Source organism: Fukomys damarensis, unplaced genomic scaffold (genome assembly GCF_012274545.1).
Source record: "Fukomys damarensis isolate Sample0158 unplaced genomic scaffold, DMR_v1.0_HiC HiC_scaffold_17, whole genome shotgun sequence".
Classification (NCBI taxonomy): domain Eukaryota; kingdom Metazoa; phylum Chordata; class Mammalia; order Rodentia; family Bathyergidae; genus Fukomys; species Fukomys damarensis.
Window position 1 is genome coordinate 17,234,479 of NW_022900929.1, and position 22,834 is coordinate 17,257,312.

A 22,834-nucleotide genomic window follows, 5' to 3' on the forward strand; every position below is an offset into this window, starting at 1 on the left:
CCCCTGCCCACCATTTCCCTCATAAACTAACTGCCCACAGTCTCCATCAAGTCCAAATTCTACTTATCCATTAGCAAAACCACTTACATATCACCTCAGGGCACTACTTTGCCTGGTTTATCTGTCTCTCACCCCTCTGGCCTTTAGTATGGCCTTCTTGCTTTACCTTTGTTGTTTTATATACCTGGTTTACCTCTCATGTGAGGCTCATGGTTCCTACTAACTTCACCAAGATTTCCCAGAACACATATTCACTTAGGAAATGCTTGCTAAATTAATACTTGAAAAGATAGAATTGGCTGCTGGTTTGGGAAACAGAATTCTTAATTAGAGTTTTGCTTACCTGTTTGCCTGGGCAGTGTCCTTTCTCTCTCTGTCCCTGGGTGAGATGCCAGTGCCTGACACATTGCAGCACCCCCCCCAGCCTCTCTATGATGGCTGGAAATAATGAGATAATGTTACACACACTTAGCAAAAGGTGCTGAATAAATACAGGTGACAGTATTGTTGTTTGTTATAATTATGTTCTTTGAGTTCTGGGTATATAATGAGCTACAGTAATACCTCAGAGAATGTTTTAGGAATTAACTGTTAGATGACTATAAAACACTGCAAGTTTGTCATGGAGCTAGTAGCAAAGCCTGTTGAATTAGAAGATATCGGGAAGACAGGGGTTACAGAAATTTTGTGTGTTCCTCTTTTACATATGGGTGTGTTCTCTTGCCTCCCCCAGACAACTCCTTAATTGAGCTCTAAGATGGAAGCCTTCTGACATGCAGCATAAGACCTAACAATACTTGTTGGGGGTTTAAATGGCATTGGAAATCATTAACGAGACAAAAAGTTATGATTTCCCCAGATTAGCATGCAGGTCGGGGTTTGGCTTGCTGAAATTCATTGTTTTGGTCTCCAGCCCAAACATGCTAGAGTCATTATATTGTCATGTGGTAATTAGCTGTTCCTTTAATACAAGTAATAAAAATTAAGCCTAAGAGGTACTTTAGCAATGCTTTTTACATATCCCAAAACAATATTCAAATGCTATAGGCATTTAAAGTCATTCAACTGCACACAGTAAAGTTGGAAGCTTAATGTATAGAGATGTTTGAGTAATCAGTCTCTTCCTAGTTCTGTGACCAGTTTTGCTACTTCGGCATCGACCTTTAATCATGTTCAATTAAATATAGATGTCATAATGAGTAATTAGGAGATTGCCTAGATTCTCATTTACAGTATAACACTTTGGAATTTTGTCCATAGGCCTAGTTACTATTCACTTGATAATGTGCGTATAATTTTTATGTCGCTGAATTCCTTACAGAATTGCATAAAGGAAGTTATTTTCTCATCCAAGTAGACATAGTGGGTCCTGGCCTTTAAAAAGGAATGGGCTGGACATGTTGACAGGAATTTTAGGGCTGGAATGCAATATACCAGCTTAGTTCTTTAAAATTATACTTGGTACTAGCAGTTATGCAGGAACGCCAACATGAGTGGATGTTAATAAAATTCTCTTTGAGTGCAGTGGCATGTCTGGCCTCTCTTATCTGCCCTCTGAATCAAGTTCAAATTGTAGCTGTATGTGGGGGCAGCTGTGGACATACAGCTCATTTCCTTCAGATCATTTGCCCAGCACGAGGCCATGGAGGTAGGGAAGGAGGCACAAGAAAGTTTCCCTGGAAGATACTGAAATTCCAATCTAAAAATAACAATACCAGCAAAAAAAATAACTGCACCTGAAATGTTCTGACAATTCCATTTTTCCTGTTGTTACTGCTCCTGAGAGCCATCTCCCAAAATTGCTTTTGAAATCTAATTTAACAAATATTTTAATGTTGATTAAAATAGTAATGAAAAGCCATAAAGGAGAAGATGACACAGTCAAAGATTATGTACTACAGGCGCAGAAGAAATGGCCAGTGGGCAGGGCTTTTGCATGATGGACCATGTTGGCATCGAACCTGGCACTCGGCTCTGCTGACTCAAGCTGACGCAGCCCAGTGCCACCTCGTGTAAACTCTGTAGAGACATTGGCATCACAGAGAGCTCCTGGCTCCTACCAAGGCCCAGATCTCACTTCCAGAAAGCAAGGGTGGTCTGAAAAATTAATGGTTCTGGCATCGGAAAATTAAGTGAGCTCTTGAATATATACCCTTGTTGATCCGCCGTGCATGGTGTTTAGCATTCCACAACAGGAGACTAAATCACCACAGCCATCTCACAAGTGAGACTGGCGCCCATGCCAGAAACATGTTCAGTAATCTTTCCAAGCCCAGCAGACTTGAGTATTCTTCTGCTCTGATGGAGCCTGAGAATTCTTAGGAAGTGCTCTACTGGTGCCCAGCAAGTGGATTATAATGCTTCCTAGGCAGCAAGAAAAAAAAAAAATGAAGATTGAACAGACACAGAAGAACATTTAATGTCTGTCTGTCTTCTGCTGAATGAATGGTAAACCAGAGGCCAAGAGTCAGCCCTGTAAATTGCATGCCTGTGGTCTCCATCTTCAGATTAAAATCTGCTGTTAAGGAACTCTGATGGCAGATACGCATTCAGTTGGTCACAAGACTTCACAGAGCTGGCCCAGCTGCTGTCCTGCCCTTTCTGTTATAATCAGGACCTTGGTGACCTGGCTGGCCAGACTGGGCAGCTGCCCACCCCTGATTGTTCTCAGCATCAGTAATGGAAGGTGGTGATAAAAAGTGATCATATTCAGAAATAGGTGGCCCCCTCTAAAACTTGAGGGTCTCTCCTCTCTCTATCAGCTGGCCTTCTTTGTTGTGAAGAATGGTCACTTGGAGCTAGCTGACTTGGGTCCACTTTCTCTATGCGTACAAACTAGCCAGGCAGCCCAGCCGTGGGCCAGTCCCACCACATCCCAGAGCTTTGGTTTCTTTTCTGTCCCATGTCCCTTTTCCCAGTGCTGTGCAACACAAATGAGAAGATCTTCACCACCACCCAAGTGTTCTGTGAACATTGATGCTTCCAGAGTGTCAAGTGTCCCTTCCAGCTTCATGAAATGACTGAAGACTTTAAGCTTATAGGCACCTATCTAAGCATAGGTCTAGGCAGTCGAGGATTTTTTTTTTCCTAGGGCTCCTTCCATTTCCGCCCACAAAAATCATTAAAGCATTGTACCATGCCAGAGAATTGGCAACTACCAGTGATTCCCAAGGCCACCCTCACCCAATTTTCACACATTGAGCATCTGGGGTGGGTCTCTCCTTTGTCAAACAGCACAGAAGCCCGTACCTGGCTAGTGGTCCAGGGCTCTGTGGGAGGAGGCAATGCTCCGGGGGAGCCTGCAAGAGGTGGCATCCTGGGCACCCAGGAGGTCACTTCCAGCCTCTCCTCCCATAGTAGGCTGATGTGTGCTCTCCTGTTGTACAGACCCGGTGCCAGCCCTGGATCTGGGGCAGCAACTGCAGCTCAAGGTGCAGCGCCTACACGACATCGAGACGGAAAACCAGAAACTTAGGGAAACTCTTGAAGAATACAACAAGGAATTTGCCGAAGTGAAAAATCAAGGTTGGTGGAAAGCATGTTCCTTGCTTTCCTTTCTCCCTGTTTTGTTTTGTTTTTTCCTTAATTGTCTTCCCCATACTGTTGAGACTAGCTCTAGTTGTTACCCACGTCATGAAGCCAGGGTGGGGCAAGACAAGAATTGTTTAAAGAGAGATAATGATAATCCTTAGCTGTTTCAAAGTCAAACTTTTCCTCTGCACAATAACTACATATGATTTTATTGCCCTCAGACGAGGATGATCAGGATTCTTTGAAAATTCCTTCTGTGTCATCATGTGATAGGATCTGCCTTTTAAAAGACTGATGTGTTGCCTCCAGGCGACACCTGTCAGAAAACCAGTTCATGATCAAAGGGTCACACACAGTAAGTCATTTAGTAATTGCTGCTGATCCATTAAGGCTCCAGACAAGACTCATCCTCACAGGTTGTACACTTACTGCTCGTTCCTGTTGTCGGCCTTACCTATTCATTATGTGTTCCTGAAAGAAAACAGCCTCTTGGTGTGGTTGCCAGCATCAACAACACAGAGAGGACAAAGGTGGCCTACCATCTCCTGCCAGGGAGGAACAAAGAGGTCTCTCCTTAACCTAAAATCCAGATGCGTACCAAATCCCAGAGCCTCCTGGCTTTTCTGTGTCAAAGAAAAATCATAGCCTCTCTGACCACACCGGCAAGTTCTTCAGCCAACTCCCCATCACAAACCAGCTAGTGGCTTTACGTATGGGGACATGGGTAAGGAATTGGGTAGAAAGGGGTGGCAGCCATTTGGCTGGTCCTGTGTGTGGCCTCCAATTTAAGATTTAAGGGGCTGATAAAAAGCTATGAGATACAGGTCTGGGGATTTAGCTTAGTGGTTCCACTGCCTGCCTTGCTACCTCTCAAGCACAAGGACCTGAGTTTGATAACCCCAGTACCCCCCAAAAAAAGAAAAAAGAAAAGAAAAAGGCTATGAGATACAAATTGTTGATTATGCAAGCAAATCCTTTGGCTTTGAGACTATCATGGAGTCAGGAGGAGGGAATGGCTGTGGAAGATCCAGAGAAAGACTGGGTCATGTGTGAAGAGCCAGAAGGTATAGTCTATGAAAGCAGCATGTCCCAGGGACCTTTTCTCAAGGGTCTCTGAGCATGTCCCCTCTCTTCAGGCATTAATGTGCTGAAACCCTCAGGCTGCTGGGGTTGGGGGGGGTGCCTTACTGGAGGTAGAGAACATAGGGGACAGGAAATTTGGTGCGGGGGAGTCAGCCCAGACCCTACTTCTGTCTGGCTCTACAGAGAATATTCATTTTTAGAATCTGTCAGCATACAATGAGTTTTTTGGTGAGCTTCTGGGACCTGAAGGCACAGTTTTGTCCTATGTGAAAATGAGGCATTGGGCTATTAAGCTGTGATCCTTCTGAAAGAAGGCTTTGCCTTTCCTAATAGGAATTATTTCTTGTTAGCTTTGTCCCAATACCCAGGTGACAGGTAACCTATAAATGGGCACATGTGCTTTGCACAGAGAGACTACATAAAGGCAGTGTCCTTTGGACATCTAATTTTGACAGCCCCACCCTCGATATTTATTGAGCTTGCTGTTGTGTGTTAGAGGTTACAGCCAGGACCTGCAGGACTGTATGGGATTTTCCTTCCTCTCACCCTACCTGGTCAGTGCCTCTATCCCCAGCACTGACCAGGAACCCACCAGAGCCAGGGCTGTTCCTGCCCCAGAGGCCTCTTGCATGTGCTTTATAAATGAACACAGTCCACAACTTGGGAACAAGGCCCTGAAGGCAGACAGGCTTGGTTTGAGTCTCTTGGTGGCTACCACCTCACCATGTGGCCTTGGGTAAGTCATCTTGCTCATTAGATGCTCATTGTCTTGGAGACACTTCTCTACTTTCCAGTAGGGTGGTTGTGGGATGAAGTGGGAATAGTGTATATAGTACTCAGCACTCAAGAAAGTTTGACTGCTTCTTTTGTGTGTGTATGTGTGAGACAGGGTCTTGTTCTATAGTTCAGGCTAGCCTTGAGCTCATTGGGTAACAGGCTGGCCCCAAACTCCCAGCAGTTCTTCTGCCTCAGCCTCCCAAGTGCTGGAATTACAGGCATAAGCCACCATGCCTGACTCAGCTGCTTCTTGAGCATTGTTTCTTTGCCAGAAATTTTCCCTTTGTATTGATTACCAGTTTTTCCAGTGTCCAGAAAGATGTTATTTTTCTCGCCTGTTCTTCCCAGCATAACACAGTCACAATTTGGAAGGGCAGGGGTTGTACATCCTTTGTTTCCATCATCACAGCAGCAGTGAAGATGGTCCAAGAGTCAGAATGTGGAGGAGCTTCTGAATTATGTGCACAAACCCCCACTAGAGATGAGTGAATTGGGGCTCTGAGGGTGGTGAGTGAGTGCCAGCATGTCACTGTCTTCTGCCTCATCACCCCCTCCCGCATATGGCTAGGGACTGCATATGGCTAGGGACCGCATATGTACAGACACAGAATGTCTTAGATGCAGATCTGGGCAACAGAGGAGGGTTGCAGGCTGCAAGACAAGTTGGCCCCTAGCTTGGCTTGCTTGGCAATGAGCAGCCCTCAGCAGTAAAGACACCGTATCAGGCACAGACCCCGTGCCTCCTGGAAGGATCCCAGGTGTATTTCAGTGATGGACCTCACTGGAACTGTGCCAAACCCTGTGGCATCAGGATTTCAGCTCCTACAACAACACTAGTTCCAGGTGTGTATGTCACATGCATTCCCACAGACACTGGTGGTCCAAGAGGGAGCCCATCCTCTAGGCCAGGAACACCATGCAGCATGGTGGGTAAAAGGCAAGGGCTTCTTTAAGAGAAGAGACTGACCTTTCTCATTAGGTTGGAGCCCAGTGCACTCTCCTTATACAGAGAAGACAAAATTAAAACCCATCATCCCCTTAGGCATTTAAGGAAGAAATGGGCCTGTCAGCCTTTTCAGTAGCCCTGTAGGGCCTAGAAGAAATGATCTGTGAGTACAGTGGCGCATGACACATCATTCTCAGGCTGTACTCTAGGGTCAAAGTCAGGCAAGAACAGGACAATGCCATAATGCCAGCCAGTTCTACCTGAAAGCACCCGCATCCTCCTTCTAGACCAGGTCAGCATGATAGTGAGGGCAAGCAGCACTTGCGCTCTATGTACAGCTGTGCCATGGAAACATCTTTGCAGCACTGTGATGGAGCACTCATGACAGTGGAGAACTCACAGTGTGACCCTGGCTGAGCCCTGCCTCTTTGGTTCATTTGTGCCGCAGCCCTTCCTAACCTATCTCTGCTGGGTGCTGGGAATGCAAAAAAAAAAAAAAACAGCCCAGCTTTCTCAGAGAAGTATCCATAAGCAGCAGGAAATGGTCCCCAAGAGCACCACTTTCTGGGGGTTTGGGCCACAGTGCTTAAAGAGCAGGGAGCAATATCTGTGGAAAATGTGCAATGGGGTGTCCTGCCCAAGGGCACCTGAAGATCAGAGACAAGACCTGCTCTGTGCATTGCTTTCACCTGGTTTGGGCAGTTGGCGTGCCTGCTATCACCATGCAGGAGAAAGGAGCTGTGGGGAGCCATGGAGGGTGCAGGCTTTCCCAGGCTGGACTACCTGCTGAGGGATCTCATCTGTCAAGCACCAACTGTTGCAGGAATCACTGATGTTCCAGTGCACCTGCCTGAGTTCCTAGCTCTCACTCCTGGCTCCAGGACATTTCCTGGCCTCCTTCCAGTCACCTGAATGTCTCAATCCAGGCCCTCATCATCAGTGTATCCACACAACCCATTTCTGCCAGAGACTGTGGCAGAGAGCACCCAAATTCAAGGATGGATCCCCCAGCTGACAAAATAGCACTCTAACCATTTAGTCTTCACCTTCTCTATCCCTTGTAAAATTGCAAAGGTGTGCCTGGGCCAGAAGACCCTGTAGACTCACCTGCCTCTACTTCCATAAAGTGCACATGATTATGAACTTTTCTCTTTGTGAGGAAGTAATTAAACCCACACTAAAACTTTATTAATCTTCCCTCAATAGAGAACTAATTTAAGACTCATCAATAAGATTATATTATGTTTACTATTGATTTTCTCCTTTTTAAAAAATCTGTTAGAGAAACTCAAGCCTTCCTTCCCAGCAAAATCCATTGACACCCCCCACCCCAGTCTGAACGTTGCAAGTTCAATTTAACATTTAGGGAATAAAAGGTCTCTAAAGGGACGTATAATCATTGATTTTGTGTCGGCATGGAGGAGCTCAAGTTTGAACCATGCAGCTCCTCCCAGGTTCCAAGAGCCTGATGCAGACAGCCACACGGAACTGTGCTTCTTACTGTCGGGTTTTCTTTCTTTCTTTATGCAGAGGTTACGATAAAAGCACTTAAAGAGAAAATCCGAGAATATGAACAGACTCTGAAGAGCCAAGCCGAGACAATTGCTCTCGAGAAAGAACAAAAGTTGCAGAATGATTTTGCAGAGAAAGAGAGGTAAGCGTGGGTCCTGCTGCTCTCAGAGTGGTGTGACATTTTACCTCCAAACTTGACAAGTTAGTTACAAGACAGTTTAAAAGTATTCCTATGAATCAGCCAGATTGTACACAAAAATCTCCAAGGCTCTAGGCAAAATTTTGCTTGAAATTTTAATGATCCCTTGATCGTTAATTCATGAATGAGCTCACCTTGAGTGTGGTGGACTGGTCCTTCTCTAGTGACTGATAGTGTCCAGCCGTCAGGGAACAGAGGATGTCTTTTGAAGCCCCTCAGGTTCAGAAGTTAGCACAGGCGTGTGGAGTTAACAAGTTGGTACCTGTGGCTGTGCTTTACCTGAGACAACAGACTGGTCTTCCAGACACATATCCTCTGTAGGGAAGCCCTGGGCTTATACTGAACTTTGTGAATTCTGATGTCTGTTAGCACATATACACAAATCTTAGTTTTCTGTTTTGTTTTGCCTCTGTTACTTCACAACACTTCGTATATCAAGAAATCCACACAAACTGGGCATCTCTGATCTGAAAATCTAAAATGTTCCAAAAAGATTTGGGTTTAGCTCAGTGGTACAGTGGGTACTTAGCATGTATAAGACTAAGAACTTAGTGTGTTCTTTCCCAGAACATACATACACAAAAGTTAAGGATAGTTGGAATATTTCAGGGTTTGGATTTTTGGATTAGGAATGCTCAACCAGTAACCTCTATGTAAATATCCCAAAATACACTGAACTCCAAAGTCTGGAACACTTGGGATCCTCCCTCCAGCATTTCATATGAGGGGTATTCAGCCAGTGTAAGTGAATGTGCCATCTAATGATGTTTAGGTATCCAACAGCTTACTTTACCCAAAACTTTTCCTGCAAATGAGTTGGTTTTTCACTGGTGTGATTATTTTATGAAAAATTTCTTGTAAAAACTGTGAGGATTCTTGAGCTTGCCAATTCCAACTCTGTCAGTTTGGATTTTTAAAACTGGTTAATTTGGTTAGCCATCTTTGGTTGATTCAAGATATTCAGTGTTAGTGTTAGCCCTGGCATAAAGAAACTCATGTTAACTTTAACAAGAAGATCTAAATTTATAGGTAGGGGTAATAGGTCAGGTTTGGGCATGAATGACGTGGAGTTTTGTTGTGACTTTAGCACAACATCACTTGGACTTCAGTAAGATGAGCTCCATGGAGATCTCAGGAATTGAGGCTGAGGTTATAGCATATTCAGTGCCCTCGTAACAATCCCCAGCAGCACCTCCAACAACAACAACAAAACAATTGAGGTATCTTACAAGGTCTTTAGGGAGTACTAGTGTGGTTTAAAAAAAAGAGGAAATGCCAAGTTCCACTCACCCAAATCCCACTTGGCATCATAAACTTGCCAACCACTCAGTACATTCTCTCACTGAGTGGCCAGGATAGATCTGCACCATCTCACTTTACAAGAAGAAAAGTAAGCCACAGGCTGGATACCTGCTAAGCTTTTGCAGCTAATAATGAAGGTCAGGGCAGGACTGTGTGACTCCAGACCAGGTCCACCCAGCCAATACAGCCACTGCCTCAGTCATTATGGCCTCACTGTAGGAGGTGGCTTCCCAAACCTGAGTGGAGGCTGCATGCACCCCACCCTGCCAGGAGAGTGTGGCAGGGCACACACACCCCCAGAAAAACAGTGAGCAACACAGATGGGGTCCTAAAGATGACCGAGAAGTGCTCCTAAATAAGTTCCCCTTAAGAAAGCACTCTATTTCTAAAGAGATTTTTTTCACTATGTTACTGACAGCTACGGAAAAATACAAGCTATCTAAATGTTCTGCCAAGAAAGGGGTAAGTAAAAGGCAGTCTCTAACTAGAATGTTATATAGCCATGAAAATCATAGTTGTGAGGAATTCACAATAACTGGAGAAAAGTATCCAATATAATATCAAGTGGAAAATGCACAAAGCAGCATTGCATGCAGTGATTTTCCCACAGTAAATTCACGCATCGTAAGTGTGGAAATAAACTTACATGGGAACTCAGTATTATTCTGTGGACTTTTCAAATTAGGTAAAAGGAGTGATTATATGAAAAGATATGAAAGCCGGGCATAAAGGCACATGCCTGCAATCTCACCTACTGAGAAGACTAAGGCAAAAGGATTTCAAGTTTGAGATGAACCTGGGCAGTTTAGCGAGACTGTCTCAAATAAGATCTGGGGATATAGTTCAGTGCAAGGCCAGATACCACAAAAAATAAATAAATAAGAATGACTAAGCCAGACATGGTGGCACACACCTGTAATCCAAGCACTTGGGAGGCTGAGGCAGGAGGATCACTGAGTTCAAGACCAGCCGGGGCTACATAGTGATGTTCCAGGTCAGTCTCACCTACGTAGTGTGACCCTGTCTCAAAAAACAAACAAACAAAAAAAAAAGGAATGACTATTAGGAAGGGAGGGTAAAGTTAGGTCTTTATTATCTCATTCTTGATAACAAAATACGGAATTGGACACAGGATTTAAATATGAGTAGTTAGATGAGGATGTAGCTCTGGTAGCACTTCCCAAGCATGTGCAAGGCTTGGGGTTCAGGCTTTATCAATGCAAAGTAATAATAATGATAATTAATCACATACCCAAAAAGCTTGGGTTCATATTTTGATTTTAATAATTTTGGAGTAGGAAATCTAAGCATACAAGAAAACTGATATAGGTAAGACTAAAAAACAGTTTTTGGTTTTTTGGTTTTTTGTTTGTTTGTTTGTTTTGTGGTACCAGGGATCAAACTGAGGTCCTTGTGCTTGCAAGGCAGGTGGCAGAACCTCTGAGACAAATCCCTGGCCCAAACAGATTTTTTTTTAACAAATAAAAATAAAGTTTTAAAACATCAACAAGTTGGGAAGGAACATTTGCACCACATAAAGACAAAGGATTAATTTTCTGTATGTGCAAAGAACTCTTAAAAATTGATAAGGAAAAATAACACCTCTACCAAAAGTAGGCAAAGACAATAAGAAAGCATTTTCTATAGAGGAAAGCTCAGCTTTACTTAGCAGCAAAATATTAAGTTTGATTTTATCAATGTTGGCAGGCTGTGTAAAACATTCGTAACATATTGTTGGCAGAGTTTAAATTAGTAAGGCTTTTTTGTTGTGAAGTTACTCATTATATATTAAAAAAACAAACTGCACAGAGCCTTTGACCGTTGTAATTCCTCTTTTAGGATTTTATCCAACAGATTACTCTCAAAATTATGCAATAATATCTCCAGAATGATCACTGAGATAATGTTTAGCAGAAAGAAACTGTAAACAATTTTAAGTGTCCACAGAGGTTTCATTAAGTTAGTTCTTTAATAAAGAGTAAGGGATAGCTACATATGCTGGAGTAGAACATTTTCAAAATATGGAAACAAGTGAAAAACTCCAGAATGGTGTGTGTTGTGAACCAATTTATAGCAAGAAAGAGTGGATAGGAGCTTGTGTTAATTACTTTTCTCTCATTGCTGAGACAAAACATCCAACACCTAAAGTTGGAGGGGAAAGGGTTTATTTGGCTTACAGTTGGTAGAGGTTTCAGTCCATAGTTGGCTGGCTTCAAGACAGGGATAACAGGCCTCACAGAGGAAAAACAACATGACACACACAAGGTAGCAAAGGCGCCAAGAGAGCCTTAACAGCTCCTCCCTGCATCTTCTATCTTGTGCAGGTTACTTAGGGTGGATAAGTAGTACTCACACACTCAGTCCTAGTGCCCTTGAGCCTAACATTGCATCACAAATCAATTCCAGCTTCACACACATGACACTCATGGCTACATGAGGCTTTGAGGGTACATCTAGACCCAAAATATAACAGAGCTTATATTACATTGTGATATATTACATATTAGTGTACATTACACTGTAGTATGTTACATATTATTTTATATTTCACTCTGGTTTGTTACATGTTTGTTTATATTACTGCTGCAGTATATTATGTATTAGTTTATATTTCCTATGATATGTTACGTATTAGCTTACATTAGACTGTAATGTGTTACTTATTTGTTTATATTACACTGTATTTCTGTACATACAGAAACATTTTGGAAAAATACAAAAAGTCTGAGAGTGGAAATGAAACCAAGGAGCTTTCCAAGTGCTTATAAATTTTGACTTTTTAAAAAACTCTACACATCTATTAGTTTTATATTTGAAATACATGAAGATTGCTTTTTCTATGGGTGATAGAGATTGGGTGACTTTTTAATTGTATCGTTTCTCCTTTTCCATGTTTCAGGTTTATTATGTTGAGAGCATATGTTATATTCATGTGATGTAAAAATAATAAACTTATTTTTGGGGATTTTCTGCTAATTAAGAGAAAGTTATGCTGTTTACTGATCAAGGAATTCATTTGGAGATCATGGGAAATATAAATATGTGTAATGCAGTTGGAGACACCCCGAATCTCCCCCTTCTGTATTGCACTTGCATTTGCATGCCATTATAACAGAGCTGGGACAGCTGTCACATCTCTTTAGTACATCCTTTATTCCAACAAATTCCTTCTTTGTGTCAGCAGAATGTAAATGTATCATTCTTCTCCGGCTAACTTCAGAAACAATGAGTGTGTGATGATGATATTTTTTTCTTTTTAATATCTGGCATCTCAAGAACAAGTGACATTTAAGATAACCTTCCGCACCAATCACTGCACATCAAGACCTACAGAATGCACACTTGAGGTTATATAACATGAGGTTACAGCGTTGGGGTGCAGGAGATTATGAGCGGGCCCAGGGCACATAGGGCATTGGGAGCCATAGCCAATTGTGTACCTGCTGCCAGCCGTGCCTCTCAGAGAAGAGAGGGGATGGTCAGAGCTCTGGAGTGCCCAGTGAAGCTCCTTTGTTAAACATAGTAACCAATCTGGCGTTCTGCGCTTTCTTTTCAGAAAGCTACAGGAGACACAGATGTCAACCACCTCAAAGTTGGAAGAGGCCGAGCATAAACTTCAGACTCTGCAAACAGGTTTGATGCTCTTCATCCTAGTCAGGTTGATGTGGGGAAGGCTGAAGTGGGTGCTCATGGTCAGTTTCCTGGCCTGTCCAGGTGCCCTTTGCCACCTGTTGCAGAGCCAAGGAAGCCCATGCTGCAGAATTCCTTCTCCAGCCCTCCTGGCTGCTGCACCTGATTCCATTAGTCATGGCATTGAGTTGTTAATGTGGAGGTGGGAGGATCTGCTTGCCATTTCCATCCCTTCCACAGCCATCCTCTATTCCTGCTCTTTTTTCCAACAAACACATCTAAATCACCAAACTGTCAAGGACTGACATTTCATTTGGAACAATAATAGGAGATGGGAAAAAAAAAAACCTTATTTCTACCCTGAGTGAAGTTAAAGAGAACAATAATAGCAGAACCTTTAAAATTTAAAAGTTAACCAAAAAAGGTTATGCTAAAGTTTCTTTAAACTTATTTTATCTTTCCCTTCCCATTTTCTTCCCCTGAACAGGAAGCAGCACTATAACTTTAATTTAAATGAGAAAAAAATTAGAAAATTTCATAATCCAAGTTAAAACACAAATGACAGAGGAGGAGAGAAATTACAACCAATTTAGCAGGTTGATTATATCCAAAAATTAAGGACAAAGCTAGGGTGTAACTCTGTGGTGTGGTGCTTGCCTCGCATATACAAAGCCCTAGGTTCCATCCCCATCACTGGGGGCGGGGGTCTGAAAACAAATAAAAGAGCCCAGTAGAGTAATGGGCAAAGGATAGGAACAAGCAGTTCACAGAAGAAATATGAATGACTAATACACATAAGAAATACATAAAACACTAAGAAAAATGCCAACAATTAAATCAATGAAAGATTGTTTTACCTACCAATCAAATTTATGCATGTATGAATATAGAACTGGGATTGAACCCAGGGCCTTCGCACTGATAAAATCCCCAGCCCAACTCCTCCTCAACCTCCTGGAGTGCTAGAATTACAAGTATGTACCACCATACCATACTGAGCTCTGGATTTTTTTTTTTTAACTTAGAATACCCAGTGTTGGTGAAAGTAAAGGAAAATGTACCCAATCATGGTGCACATGGGAGTACAAATTGCCTCCTGGGAAACCAGGTGGGTGGTATTCATGGAGAACTTGAATATCAGCTCTTTAGCCAGCAGCCGCACATCTAGTTATCCTGAAAGCAGAGCTCATTTTTACTAGTATTGCTTGTGTCCTCACATGGAAAGGTTACTGCCCTACATCAAGGGAGAAGGGCAAATCTCCAAAAATATTCCTAACATCCCCATTTATTGGAGGAAAAGGGTGCATAGTTCTGCAGAGTAGGTGAGTTCTGAGACAAGTGTCACTGAGGGATTTTGAAATGGTGTAGATATCATCAGATGCACTCACATACCTCAGTGACAGCAGGCCAGTCACTTGTCGTGGCCTCTTGATACCACTGAGACACCATGAACACAAGATAGATGAGCCTGCGGCTAATGTGACTCAGCGCACTCTTTCCCAGTAATTGTTTCTGGGTTGTTTTTCGTTTTGTTTTGTTTTTTTGCATAGGGTGGAGTGTATTTGGTGGGCAGTCAGTTCACATACCTGTAATCCCAGTACTCTGGAAGGCCAAGGCAGGAGGATTGAAAGTTCAAACCCAGCCTAGAAAACTTAGCAACTTAGCAAAACCCTCTCTCAAAACAACAGAGGCTGGGGGCAACCCACTTTCCAGACCCTCTCCTGTATCTCAGACAGAAGCTTTCTTTCCCTCAATAAATTTTTCCTACTCTTAAAAAAAAGAACACAGGCTGGGAGTCTGGCTCAGTACAAAGGCTGTGGGTTCAATCCCAGTATCACCACCACCACCACCAAAAAAAAAAAAAAAAACTAGTGCATTCTAAAATAATGATAAAAAGTGCAGTATAGTAAATATGTAAACCAGTAACATAGTCATGTATCACCGTGTTCAAGTATCGTGCACTATGTGTAATTGTACATGCTGTACATTTGTGCAGCTGGCAGTACAAGGGTTTGTTAGACCAACATCCCCACAAACTTAAGAGTAGTAGATGGTGCTGTGATGTGAAAACAGTTGGACAACCCTGGTGAATGGGGACTGTCCACCTCTGTTCTCGTCTTACAAGACACCTTCATATATTCGGTCTGGGCCGGGGATTTAGCTCAGTGGTCTGCCTCTTGCTTCACAAGTGTAAGGACCTGAGTTCAATCCCCAGTACCAAAAAAAACATACGCAGTCTGCGTTGATAGAAGCATTGCTATGCAGGACATTACTGTATGTGCAATTATGTATAGAAATACTTTTAAATGATAAAAGATGTTGAAAAACAGGAAATTTTATGCAGTAAACTATGAAAAGTAGTTCTCTTAGGAGGTCCTTGGGTTGAAGCGAGGTGGAGATGAGAAAGACTTTCTGTTCCACTCATGGTACTTTGGTCATCTTTGCTTGTTGGGATTTGTTTGTTCTTTCTTTCTTTTTTTCTTTCTTTTTCTTCTTTCTTCTTTTGTGGTTGTTGTGGGTTTTTTGTTTTTATTTGGTTGTTAGTTTGTTTTTTGTAGTACTAGGGATTGAACAGAGGGCCTTCATGGTGAGCTACATCCTAGCCCTTTTTCTATTTTGGGATAAGGTCTCACTAAATTGCCAGAGCTGTGCTCCTGCCTCAACCTCCCAGAGTTCTGGGATTATAGGCATGTAGTACCATGCCTGGCATCTTTGCCTGATTTGAAATTGGAACATACTACTTTTATACTTTTACTTTTTAAATTTAATTGAAACAATTAGTGTCTTGTATCATAGTTTTCTATCCTTGCCTTTTAGCCCTGGAAAAAACTCGAACAGAATTATTTGACCTGAAAACCAAATATGATGAAGAAACTACTGCAAAGTAAGTCCCTGCTCGGTTGTACTCAGGTCGCCTCTGCTTCTGTTAATCAATGAGAGATTGGCCTGGCAGGTTTAGAAGGTGATTGGCTAGTGTGCCAGTATGACAACTCAGTGTCATTCCAGGGAATCAGTCACATCGGATCAGTCCCCCAAGTGTGACAACAAGCAAACCCTAATCTGTGCTGGCCGGTCCTTCTTTCCTTCATTATTATGAAGCCTGCTCAATGCCTCACTTTTCTCTGTAGAAAGTTTGGGAAAGCGATTAGAACAGACGCAACACCTGGGCCACTTCTTTGCGGAGCTTGGTGTGGGCAAACCACTCACGTTTTACCTAGGCCTCTTCTCTCCCGCTCGGGGCCCCTAGAAAAGGTTAAGCACATTCCTGTGCAGATGGATTGGTTCTTGTAACCCCTAACATGTGAACCTGTGCAGGGACACATTTTTGAGTAGGTGGTAACCCAAGGCTTGCTTCCTGCTTGACTTCTGTCAGGGGAAGTCAGCGTGATTCACTGTGAATACACTTAGTTCCACAAACCAGAGAGAGGACATAATATTGCCTTAAGTCACAAGAAAATGACAAAGTGACAGACCATTCCTAGCCATGCTTCCAAGCAAGCAGTACCAGTCTAGTGTTTGAAACACTTTTTCCTGTGCTGGAAGGCTCTTCTCCCCCCAGAAATCTGTGTGCCTGCTAACAGCAGCGCTCTGGGTGCCCCACTGGGCACTGGTGGAGGTGCTTCTGAGTATCCCTCCCGCTGCCTGCCTAGGGCTCCTCTAGTGGCAGGTGTGCTAGTGCTCAGCATTCCCACATCCCGTCTGCCATCCACTGCCCTCCAGACACTGAGTAGTTGGTCTCCTGACCCTTTACTCTGGGCCATTCAGTAGCCTGGCCTTGAGAGCCCAGCTACACAGTTTGATGATCAGAACCCACTTTGCCTGCAAACATAAAACTTCTGCACAGAGACCAGAGCATCCTGGTCAGTCCCTGTGCCTCTGGCTGACTTGTTGGACTATATAAGCACTGTGGGGGCCACCAAATCATTTACCCTCCTCTCTGTGTATGCTGAAATAGCACTTTCTGGATGCAGAATGAGCTCTGTCCAAGGTAGGGTAGAAGTTAAACTTTTGCTTTGAAATTTTGCGGCTCTGGTATTAAGTAAGTCCTTGTGTTCCTGGGACAGGGCTATCTGAGAACACAGCCACCATTGGCTGATGGGAGGGCACCTATGCCTTAACAGCCCCCTTACCCCCAAGCTGTAACCACACCAGAAACCACACCAACTGTCACAATGAAACTCGGTCATCTTGACATGCCTCAGGGTTCCTGTCCCCCTTGTTTTGCCACCATTTCATCTTTTTTTTTTTTTTTTAATTATTTCTGTTTGGTCTTTATTCTACCTGTAGGTAGCAATTCTTTTCTCAAATAATTTGGTCAGTAGATAATTCATTCATTACTGTCTTGGTCAGTTCTCTCTTCTCCATATCATTTTACTGGCTGATGTATTTCTCTGTGGCAATATATTTGATCATAACACTAGTTTTCATTACTTCTGTTAAACTATATCTCTTTGTAAAAGGCATCAGTACAACTTATGTATCTGTGATTTTTGTGTCTACATAATTGACCAGCGTTTGCTTTATTATGCATTTTAAAAATACTTTCATAATAGTAAGTGTTGGCAAAGATGCAAAAAAAAAAAGGAACTCTTATACCTGTAGATAACAATGTAAATTGGGGGCTGGAGATTGAGCTCAATGGTAGTGTGCCTACCCCACAAGCACAAAGTCCTGAGTTCGATCCCCAGTACTAAAAAAGAAAAAGTAAATTAGTACAGCTATTATGGAAAACAGTAGGAAGAGTCTTCATAAAAGTAAACACAGAACTACTATATGATCCTGTAGTCCTACTTCCAGGTATATATCCAAAGGAAGTGAGATAAATGTGTCCCTGTTCGCAACATTATTCATCATAACCCAAATCTGGAACATGTCCACCAGTGAATGAATGCATATAGAGAATATGGTATGTATACACAATGGAACACTAGTCAGCCTTGTAAAAAAAGGCAATTCTATAATTTGTGACAGTGTGTAGAAACCTGGAGGACATGCTGAGTGAATAAGCCAGGCCCAGAAAGACAAATACTGCATGATCATATGACAGTAAGAACATTCAATCTTGGGACTGTCACAAGATTGAGTTTAGTCAACCCAGGACCTCCAGAGGCTGGTCCTCCTGATCCCTAGACCACTCACAGAACTCTGGCCCATTGGCATCAGCTGGGAAGTGATGTTCACTGAAGTGGATTCAATGAGAAAAAGTTCTAGCCCATTCCCCTCCTACTGGTATGTGTTAAGGCCAAAGAGACTTTTCCCCAAAACCCAAACAATGAAATTTAACATGTTGCTATGTTTAGCTTCATAAACCTACAGTTAATGGAAACTATCATCCAGAAGTGTGGGGCCAGGGGCAATTATTCTGTTGTAAAGATGCATCGCGTGGGAATGATAGCTTTTGTCCCCTGACTGCTGACAGGGTTGTGGCCTCCTGTCCTCCCCAGTAGTGACTGGAGTGGTGAGCAGATCACATGGACCAAGAGATCAGCTCAGGAAAGTGGCAGGCAAGGCTCAGAGGTGGCAAGCATCCCCCAAGGCCATCCCCACTGTGTTATTTTCCCCTCCACCCACTCTGGAACCTGAGACTTCCATGGCTCAGCAGGCAGAAGGCCATTGTAGCTCTGTGTGACCACTTCTGGGATCCAAGAGACAGGGTGTGGTGCAATTAACTAGATGCCTGACAGGGTCTCTGCAAGAGGCAGGCAGCATTTCCACAGGGACATACAGAAGCTGGCCAGTGTCCTGAGGTACAGGAGGGAGGAGAGAAGCTATGAAGAGCAGCACAGTGACCCATGGCCAGTGCTAGCAGGACTATGCTATTGCCAGGCTAGAACCCAGAAGTTGAGGACCCTTGGGAGGAGCTGTAACTCCATGCCTCCCCCTCCCCACATCTGGTACTCCCTAAAGAAGGGGAAAGAAGAGAATCACCAAGAACCCTTTCTCAGAGACAGTGATGAAGGACTTGGGGGGCTTTTTGTTGCTCTTTTCTGAGTCAGGGTCTCACTGTGTTGTCCAGGCTAGTCTTGAATTCCTTAGCTCAAGCCCAATATCCCTGCCTCAGCCCACTGAGTAGCTCATACTGCATGTGCAGGCTACCACACCCAGCTGGGTCTTGGAACTGGAAGATGAGTTATGGTAAGGTAGCAGGAGGCTTATGAAAGGGCCAGGCCAGGCTCAGGCTGGTCTTGGGGAGGACCTGCCCAGAGTTCTGAAGGACTTGTCCACTGAGGCATGCACGTTTACGGGTGTGACTGGACTGGGCTTTGGCTTGAATCTAGATGGTATCAGAAAGGCTCTGGATACTAACAAGACTAACTGTGACTACTCCCCAGCCTATGTAATAATCATAGAAAATGTAGAAAATGCCTTGAGATGGTGGGTCTGGGGCTACTTTCTTAACTTTGGAAGCAGAGTTCTCAGTTTTAGTCATCTCATACAAGTACCCTTGCACCTGGCTCTCCCCTTAGGTTCTCAGAAAGGTTTGTCACCTAACTGTCTACCTCGGGTCCAACCTGTGTATGTTTAATTAGTCCAGTCATGTCTCTTCATAAATGGTCTTAAAACATTTCAGGACATTGTCTTTCTCCCTGATAAAAGGAATTCTCTATTCCTTGGTGACCAAGAATGTAGGTGGGCTTTGGAGATAGTACATCACTCAGTCCTGTCTGTGTGTCCTTGGCCAGGCCATGCCCTCCCCAGCTCACCTGTACAATGGACATAATTCCAATCGAGCCATTAGTTGGTCAGGAAGAGCTGCAAAGTGCACATTGTGAACAGCCCCATCGTGGTGAGAGCCAAAAAAGCATCCACACATGGTCCTGCTCACTCCGTGTGCTTGGCCCAGGTGGTGTCATCTTCCCGTGACCTTGAGGGACCCACACCGCCTGGCTATCCCTGTCCCCCATTTTGAGGAGAAGCCTGCCTACAGGTCAACAGTGCCAAGACTGGCCAAGACCCCTTGATGGTGCATAGTCATCACCTTGCATCAGCTGGGACAGCATGGGCTGGCTGGGATAGGGATGTCGGCAGTAAAGTTTTCCATGTGTAGGCTTGAAGCAAAATGTAATTAGCCTTTATGCACAGAACAAGGCCCCATTGATGAACACAGCTGGTCTTTGTTTTGTCCTGTCATTGAGAGTGGGAGGTAAAAGTGTTCCTCTTCATGTTTATTAATGCAGGATTCCTTAGACAAATGGCAAGCACAGTTTCATATTTGTTGGAACATCGGGGGGCTTGCCAAAACAGTTGTTGTGTAAGTGGATTGCAGGGTTGCAGATTAGAACTGTTTCTGTGTTAAATAAATGAATTATTTCTGCTTTTTTTTTTCTTTTTTAGTGAAAATATACCTCCTCCTTAGGTGGACACCCTGTGTCCATCTTCCCCTCTCAGCACATGGAGATGTAGCACTTAGAGGACTTGAACCTGGACAGTCCAACAGATCCCAGTGATGTGGATTTTGAAATTGACATAGTTCCCTGGGTGGCCAGGAGAACAGGCTTCCTTCAACAGGCAGCTCCCATTGCCCATGTCCTTGAACATGTATTATATAGCTGTTCACTTGCCCTTGGGTTTAAATTGCTCCCTCACACATCAACAGTAGAGTTGTCCTCAGAGCTAAGAGATTGAGCTTCTGTGCACAAGTGTAAGAGTTCCTTTTTTTTTTTTTTTTTTTTTTTTTTTTCTGTGCAATACTAAGGATTAAACCCAGAGCTTTTGCACTGAGCTATGTCTTCAGCTCTTTATACATACATACATATATATATTGAGACAGTCTTACTAAATTGTCATGGCTGAGCTTGAATTTTCTATGCTCCTGCCTTAACCTCAGCCTCCCAAAGTGCTGGGATTATAGGATCAGCCCAGCTAAGAATTCCCATTATTGTTAGTCCATGGCCACCTCTTTGCTCTGTCCCACTGATCAAGGGTGTACAGGGAAGTTTAGATGAACACATGCAGTCACCTCTGACATTCCTTCAAACACATGGGCTGGGGCTCTAAGCCTTAATGAAAGAAAATATTGAATTGCACTGAAATACTACATTTTTTATAGCTCATGTTAGTCTTAGGAGAATTTGCACCTCCCAAACCTTTCCTCCAGTAAACTTTTTTTAAGGTACTCTGTGTCGTATTCTTCACCTCTCTGCTTTTTTCAAAGAACAACACTGTATATACATGTACTTTCATAGCACATTACAAAAGTGACAATTATGAGGAACCTTGCTTCAGTCAATTTTAGAGTATTTGCTTTGTATCCTGTGTATGACCAGTGTTTATTACCCACTGCCATGGGCCTTGGGCAGCCGAAGACTTCCCCTCGGCTAGCTCACCAGGGAGCTTTATTGCAAACATTTCAGGGAGTCTGTACACTGCCATCGCAGGGATAGGATCACCAGTCCCTTCAGAGGATTGCAGATAAGACTTACTGAAGAAGCTGTTAGCTCAGAACACACAGGGGAACTGTGGCCAGCACACTTGTGAGCACAACTGGCGTGAGTACCCCTATACAGATGGCTCTGGACAGTTACAGCTCATGTCAGCCCTCTGCTCTCTGCAGTAGCCACAGAGGAAGTCCTCCTATGCTCCTTGCATGGACAAGCATCCCAAGAATGGGCAGCTGGGGTACACCTCGTCCTTTGGACTCTGCACACGACCGTGGTGATCTGTACAGTCCCTCTCTGGGACTGAGGGTATGACTCTCAGGTGTATCCCCAGAACTGCAAAAATAAATAATAATAAAGTCTCTCTCTGGGCCTGCCTTTTATTGGGGTGGTATTACCTGTGACAGTAACCAGGAGACAGCAGGTTTCCCAGAAGGGTTTAGTCCCTTTCCTACCCACACAGCCCCATCACAAATGGCTCTTCCTTTACTTTTTTATAGTTCCACAGGAGGAAAAAAAAACTCCAGAAACTGGGCCAGGGGAACCCAGTTGACTGAGGCTGAGAACACACAACTATTTTTGTCATCATATTAGACAAGTATCACTTCCTCTTCTAGAGTTGGAAAAGAGCAATCTAAGTGTCCTGAAACACAGTCTTTCTCCTGTACCTTTAAGAATGTAATATTTTCTATTTCCTGCCTTTTTTATGAGTCATCAGTTTCCAGTAAGGATTGCTGTAATTATCCTGCTTGGATTAATTTCCCTAAAAATAGAGAAACAGCTACTTTTATAATTTTGAGAGTGTGGACTCTAATAAAGAGCCTACTGTCCCTGAAACTATAGAGAGCATTAAATCAGACAGAGGGGACAGTGGGCAGCTTTCGTCCCCATGTCTTATCTTCAGAAGTCTGTGCACTTTTTAGAATTCCTGGGATTTTCCATCTCTGTACAAGTGTTTTACTTGATGCCTAAAATCTAATGCCTAGGTAAGCCCAGGCAGGCTTTCCTTAGCTTTTGCATCTTTAGCAACTGTTCTGTCCTCTGGGCTAGAGCACCCTGATGTGCAGAAAGAAGGTGGCTTTATGTCTGAACTCAGGTAGAAATTCTTCTGGGTGCCAAGGATCATTCATCTCTTCTCTGGACCCAACAAGGGTCTAGGAATTATAAAGCACCCGTGAGAAGTGGCTACTTTTTTCCCCTCCCTCCAGCTGATCTGTACTTCAGACCTCCAATAAAATAGCAGGTGCTTGAACCAGGCGCAAGCATATAATCTCAGACCTCTAGGAAACGGAGGCAGGAGGATTACAAGCCTGGGCAATTTAGCAAGACCTTGTCTCAAATATAGCTCAGTGTAAAGGTCTTGGGTTCAACCCTAGTATTGCAAAAGAAAAAGAAAATTAAAAACAAAAACAGGTACTGAAACTAGAGTGAAAGGGGCCAGGTTTCAGATACCAGATATGGCATGCATACACACAC

At 43.5% G+C, this 22,834-nt stretch overlaps 1 protein-coding gene across 2 annotated transcripts in view; it reads left to right on the plus strand.

Moving 5' to 3' along the window:
* The window catches only part of Cux1 (cut like homeobox 1), a 353,130-nt gene that overhangs the window by 212,098 nt on the left and 118,198 nt on the right, over nucleotides 1–22,834 (plus strand). For both annotated transcript variants that reach the window (XM_010618936.3, XM_010618935.3), the window contains exons 5-8: nucleotides 3,388–3,525; nucleotides 7,868–7,991; nucleotides 12,907–12,983; nucleotides 15,798–15,864. In XM_010618936.3, the coding sequence (XP_010617238.1) occupies nucleotides 3,388–3,525; nucleotides 7,868–7,991; nucleotides 12,907–12,983; nucleotides 15,798–15,864 (406 nt within the window). The remainder of the gene's footprint in view (nucleotides 1–3,387; nucleotides 3,526–7,867; nucleotides 7,992–12,906; nucleotides 12,984–15,797; nucleotides 15,865–22,834) is intronic.